This window comes from Coregonus lavaretus (assembly GCF_964263955.1).
Source record: "Coregonus lavaretus genome assembly, contig: HAP1_SCAFFOLD_6071, whole genome shotgun sequence".
NCBI lineage: Eukaryota > Metazoa > Chordata > Actinopteri > Salmoniformes > Salmonidae > Coregonus > Coregonus lavaretus.
This window is the reverse complement of record NW_028156095.1, coordinates 22,501-30,000: the sequence shown is the minus strand read 5'-3', so window position 1 is coordinate 30,000 and position 7,500 is coordinate 22,501. Positions and strand designations below refer to the sequence as shown.

Here is a 7,500-nt window from a genome sequence, read left to right as displayed (position 1 = left end):
CAGCTACATCAACAGCTCATATACTCATTGTGGTCCTCTGTAGCTCAATTGGTAGAGCACGGCGCTTGTAACGCCAGGGTAGTGGGTTCGATCCCCGGGACCACCCATACACAAAAATGTATGCACGCATGACTGTAAGTCGCTTTGGATAAAAGCGTCTGCTAAATGGCATATTATATTTATATTATATTATACTCAGGTCTGGTGACTGTGTGTACCTAGTCATACCTGTGTGTGTGTGTGTGTGTGTGTGTGTGTGTGTGTGTGTGTGTGTGTTGCCTACCTGGTCGTACTCGGATGATGACACCATGAACAGTATAGATGTGATTCCGTCGAAGCACTGGAACCATTTCTGTCTCTGTGACCTCTGACCCCCCACATCAACCATCTTAAACGGAATCTTCTTTATGACAAAGTCGTGTTCTACGATTCCTTTAGTCGCCTTCCGAGCAAACAGAATGTCCTGCCGACTAGGGATATAGTTCTGGAGAGAGGGATAGGGGGGAGAGGAGGAGAGGAGGAGGAGAGAGGGATGGGGGAGAGGAGGAGAGGAGGAGGAGAGAGGGATGGGGGAGAGGAGGAGAGGAGGAGGAGAGAGGGATGGGGAGAGGAGGAGAGGAGGAGGAGAGAGGGATGGGGGAGAGGAGGGGAGAGAGGAGGAGAGAGGGATGGGGGAGAGGAGGGGAGAGGAGGAGGAGAGAGGGATGGGGGAGAGGAGGAGGAGAGAGGGATGGGGGAGAGGAGGAGAGGAGGAGGAGAGAGGGATGGGGGAGAGGAGGGGAGAGGAGGAGGAGAGAGGGATGGAGGAGGAGAGGAGGAGAGAGGGATGGGGGAGAGGAGGAGAGGAGGAGAAGAGGAGGAGGAGAGAGGGATGGGGGAGAGGAGGAGAGAGGGATGGGGGAGAGGAGGAGGAGAGAGGGATGGGGGAGAGGAGGAGGAGAGAGGGATGGGGGAGAGGAGGAGGAGAGAGGGATGGGGGAGAGGAGGGAGAGGAGGAGGAGAGAGGGATGGAGGAGGAGAGGAGGAGAGAGGGATGGGGGAGAGGAGGAGAGGAGGAGGAGAGAGGGATAGGGGAGAGGAGGAGAGAGGAGGAGAGAGGGATGGGGAGAGGAGGAGAGAGGAGGAGAGAGGGATAGGGGAGAGGAGGAGAGAGGGATGGGGGAGAGGAGGAGAGAGGGATAGGGGAGAGGAGGAGAGAGGGATGGGGGAGAGGAGGAGAGAGGGATGGGGAGAGGAGGAGGAGAGAGGAGGAGGAGGGTAATATTATCATGTTCTTTGATTGTTTTTTGGTTTTCATTAATGCACAGTATTCAACTACATTGTCAAGTTAATGTAGTTATTACATGGTCAATAATACTAGCAGATAGGGGTGTGGCCAGAGGTTCTGACATGAAAGGTTAAAGGTGAAGAAGCTCCGCCCACTCACCGGCTGGCCAATCCGGTCCAGGTTATCCAGGAAGTATTTCACCGACTCACTCTGTAGACAGGAACAGACAACAGTTGTTAGATTTAATGAAACTTTTATTCCATCGGTTCCATTGGACACAACAAGCTGAACACACAGCTCAAGCACAAGTATTTGAAAGTATTTGCTTTATATTTCAACCACACACAACAAACACTCTTCCCACTGGGCACAGACGTCAATTCAATGTCTTTTCCACGTTGGTGTGTGGAAACAACATTGATTCAACCAGTGTGTGCCCTGTGGGCTGACACCGAGGCTTCTAGAATGCTCTACAATGTTCAAACAAACAAAAATGATCATTAAACTCAACCCTGACACAGAGAGAGGGACAGAGAGAGGGAAAGTGGGAGAGAGGGAGGGAGAGAGAGAGGGAGGGAGGGAGAGAGAGAGGGAGAGGGAGGTAGGGAGGGGGAGAGAGAGGGAGAGAGAGGGAGGGGGAGAGAGAGGGAGGGAGAGAGAGAGGGAGGGAGGGAGAGGGAGGGAGGGAGGGAGGGAGGGAGGGAGAGGGAGGGAGGGAGGGAGGGAGGGAGGGAGGGAGGGAGGGAGGGAGGGAGGGAGGGAGAAGGAGGGAGGGAGGGAGGGAGGGAGAAGGAGGGAGGGAGAGAGGGAGGGAGAAAGAGAGCGATGTTTTCGGATAAAAGTGTGTTGACCCTGTGTTCTGGCTCTAACAGGGGAACAACACTAAGACAGATCTAGGATCAGTTTCTGAACGCGTTCCAGGGGATCCAATCTCCCAATGCCTGGGTAACCATTTATGCCATTTAGCAGACACTTTTATCCCAAGCGAATTAGTCATTCGTACATACATTTTACGAATAGGAGTCCCCAGGCTGTATCAAACCCACGACCCTTCGTCTTACAAGCACCATGCCGACTGAGCCAAACAGGATGTTTGACATTATTTAGTATGATAGTTCAGTCGGGTACATTGCAACCTCAATCACATACACCCCTCCAGGAAACGGCTGTGTGTGAAAACAGAGAGGGAGGGATTAACCAGACAGAGACAGCACAGAGAGACAGCAACCCCCCTCCCCACACACAAAACTAGCCCTCTTTACAAAACTAGCCCTCTTTACAAAACTAGCCCTCTTTACAAAACTAGCCCTCTTTACAAAACTAGCCCTCTTCACAAAACTAGCCCCCTTCACAAAACTAGCCCTCTTTCTAGCCCTCTTTCCAAAACAATCCCTCTTTACAAAATTATTCCTCTTTCAATTCCTCTTTCCAGAACTATCCTTCTTTTGACCACAATTGACACACTGTAGATAGATTACCTGACCTTTGAACTCTCCCAAAACGTTAAATGATTTTAAAAGAATAAGTTGAGGGGTTCTGGTCTGGTCTTAGTGTAAATGTCAGTGTGTCTTTTTCTCCAAATGAGATTACAAATTGTCTTATAAATTAATAATAATTTGTCACGACAAACTGCCGTGAACCGTTGTGTTGCCGTGCCAAAAAGGAAACGCGACCCCATGACCCAACGGCTGACCTGTGATGTCACCGCCACAGGAAACAAAGTCCGCCAACGTAAGGGGGAGGGGCCAGGAGGGGGGAGAGGGGAATTCCAAGAGTTTGGGAGATTAACATAGACTACACACACACACGCATATACACACACACAGACAGACACACATACTACACACTAGTCCCGCGTTGCCATACCTCCAAAATCACACTTCCCTTGAAGGTCTGGAGAATTTTGTATTGCAAAAATGGGTTGAATAGATTAGAGGTTACATTTCAAGACCCCCTCCCCCCCACGGCAGTAGAACGGCTGCTGGGTGTTATGTGTTATGTGAATCACTGTTTACCGTCCCTGTAGTTGCCTATGCTAGTTTTCAAGTGCAAGTTATCACATGTTGCTGACAGTCTGCGATTTATATTTATTGAAATTGAAAGTGGATTACGTTAGTAAGGTCAAAGGTCACAACACGTTCTAAACCGTTCTGGTGACAAACCCTTTTTTCCTTGTCTCCATTCGTCCTGTCCACATGGCCGCTTTGCTACCACCGAAATTATCTTGGCGATTGCCCATTATTTTGTTTCTAAGGACCCATAAAACAGAGGAAGTGGGAGAACCTATTCAAGTAAATAAATAAATGTTTTTAAATGTTTTAAAACAACGATGTATTATTAGCTAGCTAGCTGGCTACAGTAAGCCACTTTGTAGGCTAACTCCAGTGAGCTGCTAACTAGCTAGCTAGCTAACTTTACACACTGTTTAGCTAAGTGAATTAAATGTCATCAGCTAGCTAACTTCCTCTTAGCTAGCGATCTTGTAATCATTGTAAATTAAAAACACGGGTCTCCAAATGTATTTGCAGATAACAGCCATGTGCCACTAGAGATCCTGGTTCGAATCCAGGCTCTGTCGCAGCCGGCCGCGACCGGGAGACTCATGGGCGGCGCACAATTGGCCCAGCGTCGTCCAGGGTAGGGGAGGGAATGGCCGGCAGGGATGTAGCTCAGTTGATAGAGCATGGCGTTTGCAACGCCAGGGTTGTGGGTTCGATTCCCACGGGGGGCCAGTATAAAAAAAAAAAAAAAAAATGTAATCACTAACTGTAAGTCGCTCTGGATAAGAGCGTCTGCTAAATGACTAAAATGTAAATGTAAATGTAAATGAAGAGGAGCAGCTCCAGCTGTCAGCAAAGGGAGAGCGTAGGCTACTGGACAGGACAGGTCATATTGTGGGAGGACATTATGAAAAGATTCTCCAGTCCCCTAGAGGGTTAAACTTTGAGGACAGAGAGATAATAGCAAACATAATCATGTCTAATTTGAGTAATAATGAAGCCTGTTTCTTTGTGATGTTTTCTTATGGAACGCTGTGAAACGCCTGTTTGCTGATGAAGAATATCCCAAGAGACTCATCCTATATCCCGTGGGATATAGGTGTAAGGCCTACAGCATGTTGTATACAAAAATACAGTTAAACATCGCACACAATGCATAAACCTATAACAACTGGAGCAGGCCAACCCCCTGCTGGAGGTCTGCTGGGTGGTGCAGGGTTTTGTTTCAGCCCAGCAAATAACACACCTGATTCAACTCATCAAATCTAATGAGTTGATAATGGTCCTCTGTAGCTCAATTGGTAGAGCATGGCGCTTGTAACGCCAGGGTAGTGGGTTCGATCCCCGCGACCGCCCATACGTAAAAATTTATGCACACATGACTGTAAGTCGCTTTGGATAAAAGCGTCTGCTAAATAACACACCTGATTCAACTCATCAAATCTAATGAGTTGATAATCAAGTCTGCTGTTGCTAGGCAGTGGATCAGTGGAGCAGGGATGGTCACCGCTGGTATGGAGTTTTTTGTTGTTGACCTGAAATGATGCTTTAGTAATAATAACCTACTGGTTACTACTCAGTGATCTAGTGTTGTTTAGACTAAGACGTCTACATTTTGAAGTGATGATTCTTTGAAGTTAAGGGTTTAAACTTGTTTTAATTGTTAAACTAATGAACTAATATTGATTTATCACAGATCACAATCCTGCGATAAAGAGGGACAGGGGGGATATGTCTCTAATGTGTCTGTGTTTCTGTGTTGTATTCTCAAATGAACATAACCTTTTTGTCTAGTTGTCAGATCTCCAATCTGTTTTATTTGATTGTCACTCTCTCTCAGTAGATCAGCCGTGTGAATCCATTTAGCAGCTTATCATATGGCATCACCAAAGCAGCCATAAGACTACAGTATGGTGTCATTACTGGCTTCATGGGCATCTGAAGCAGAGAATAGCTCAACTCACACATTGTTTACATGTTCTCAATTTAGAATTGAGTGGCTCAGCGGTCTAAGGCACTACATCTCAGTGTTTGAGGCGTCACTACAGACCGAGTGGCGCAGCGGTCTAAGGCACTGCGTCTCAGTGTTTGAGGCGTCACTACAGACCGAGTGGCGCAGCGGTCTAAGGCACTGCATCTCAGTGCTTGAGGCGTTACTACAGACCCCCTGGTTCGATTCCAGGCTGTATCACAATCCGGCCGTGATTGGGAGTCCCATAGGGCGGCGCAGAATTGGCCCAGCGTCGTCCGGGTTTGGCCGGTGTAGGCCGTCATTGTAAATAAGAATTTGTTCTTAACTGTCTTGCCTAGTCAAATAATGGTAAAATAAAAATAAAAAATGATACCAGTAGACAATGTAATTTATATGAGGCAAACCATATAGCAGATTGTGTACATGCCTTTTAAGTGCTGACATTTACTGTCACGATCGTCTAGGAGTGAAGGAGACCAAAGCGCAGCGCGTTGAACGAACATGACTTTAATAAGAGTAAAGCACGTAAAATACAAAACAAAAGACGACTCGTGAAGTCCACAGTACAACGACTGAAACACGGAACAATAACCCACAAACCCCACAGGCAAACATACAGAAATAAATATGGCTCCCAATCAGAGATAACGAGCCGACAGCTGACACTCGTTACCTCCGATTGGGAGTCATTGACCAAACCTAGAAAATACAACACTTTGACACCCAACATAGAACAAAACCACATAGACTGCACACACCCTGGCTCAACATAATGAGTCCCAGAACCAGGGTGTGACAGTACCCCCCCCTAAAGGCGCGGACTGCGACCGCGCCTCAAAACCCCCAAACAGGGGAGGGCTGGGCGGGCATACCTCCTCGGTGGCGGTTCTGGCTCCGGCCTAGACCACCACCCCACCATAGTCACTACCCGCTTACGTAGGTTCCTCCAAATGACCCCCACCGGTTTAAGGGGCAGCACCGGACTAAGAGGCAGCACCAGACTAAGGGGCAGCACCAGACTAAGGGGCAGCACCTGACTCAATGGTGGATCCTGGCTGGTTGGCTCTGGCGGATCCTGGCTGGACGGCTCTGGCGGATCCTGGCTGAACGGCTCATGGCTGGCTGAAGGATCTGGCTGCTCATGGCTGGCTGACGGATCTGGCTGCTCATGGCTGGCTGACGGATCTGGCTGCTCATGGCTGGCCGACGGATCTGGCTGATCCGGTCTGGCCGAAGGCTCTGGCTGATCCTGTCTGGCGGAAGGCTCTGGCTGATCCGGTCTGGCGGAAGGCTCTGGCTGATCCGGTCTGGCGGAAGGCTCTGGCTGATCCTGTCTGGCCGAAGGCTCTGGCTGATCCTGTCTGGCCGAAGGCTCTGGCTGATCCTGTCTGGCGGAAGGCTCTGGCTGATCCGGTCTGGCGGAAGGCTCTGGCTGATCCTGTCTGGCGGAGAGCTCTAGCGGCTCCGGTCTGGCGGACGGCTCTGAAGGCTCATGGCAGACGGGCGGCTTTGCAGGCTCAGTACAGACGGGCAGTTCAGACGGCGTTGGGCAGACGGACAGTTCAGACGGCGTTGGGCAGACGGGCAGTTCAGGCGCCGTTGGGCAGACGGGCAGTTCAGACGGCGTTGGGCAGACGGACAGTTCAGGCGCCGTTGGGCAGACGGGCCGTTCAGACGGCGTTGGGCAGACGGACAGTTCAGGCCCCGTTGGGCAGACGGCCGACTCTGGCCGTCTGAGGCGCATCGTAGGCCTGGTGCGTGGTGCCGGAACAGGAGGTACCGGGCTGAGGACACGCATCTCAGGGCTAGTGCGGGAAGCAACAACAGGACGCACAGGACTCTGGGGACACACAGGAGGCTTGGTGCGTGGTGTATGCACTGGTGGTAAAGGGCTGGAGACACGCACCATCGAGCCAGTGCGTGGAGGAGACACAGGGCTCTGAAGACGCACAGGAAACCTGGTGCGTGGTGTAGGTACTGGTGGTACTGGGCTGGAGCGAGGAGGTGGCGCCGGAAATACCGGCCCGTGCAGGCGTACTGGCTCCCTTGAGCACTGAGCCTGCCCAACCTTACCTGGGTTGATGCTCCCCGTCGCCCGACCAGTACGGGGAGGTGGAATAACCCGCACCGGCCTATGTGGGCGAACCGGGAACACCATGCGTAAGGCTGGTGCCATGTACGCCGGCCCGAGGAGACGCACTGGTGACCTGCTGCGTGGGACCGGCCTCATGACATCCGGCTCAACACTCAATCTGGGCCGG

General features: G+C 50.8%; 1 protein-coding gene across 1 annotated transcript in view; it reads right to left on the bottom strand.

Moving 5' to 3' along the window:
• Positions 1–7,500, bottom strand: part of gna12a (guanine nucleotide binding protein (G protein) alpha 12a) — a 26,678-nt gene that overhangs the window by 1,582 nt on the left and 17,596 nt on the right. Inside the window, exons 3-4 of the mRNA XM_084200837.1 lie at positions 1,427–1,477; positions 284–484 (exon numbers count right to left, since the gene is read on the bottom strand). Of these exons, the coding sequence (XP_084056963.1) occupies positions 284–484; positions 1,427–1,477 (252 nt within the window). The remainder of the gene's footprint in view (positions 1–283; positions 485–1,426; positions 1,478–7,500) is intronic.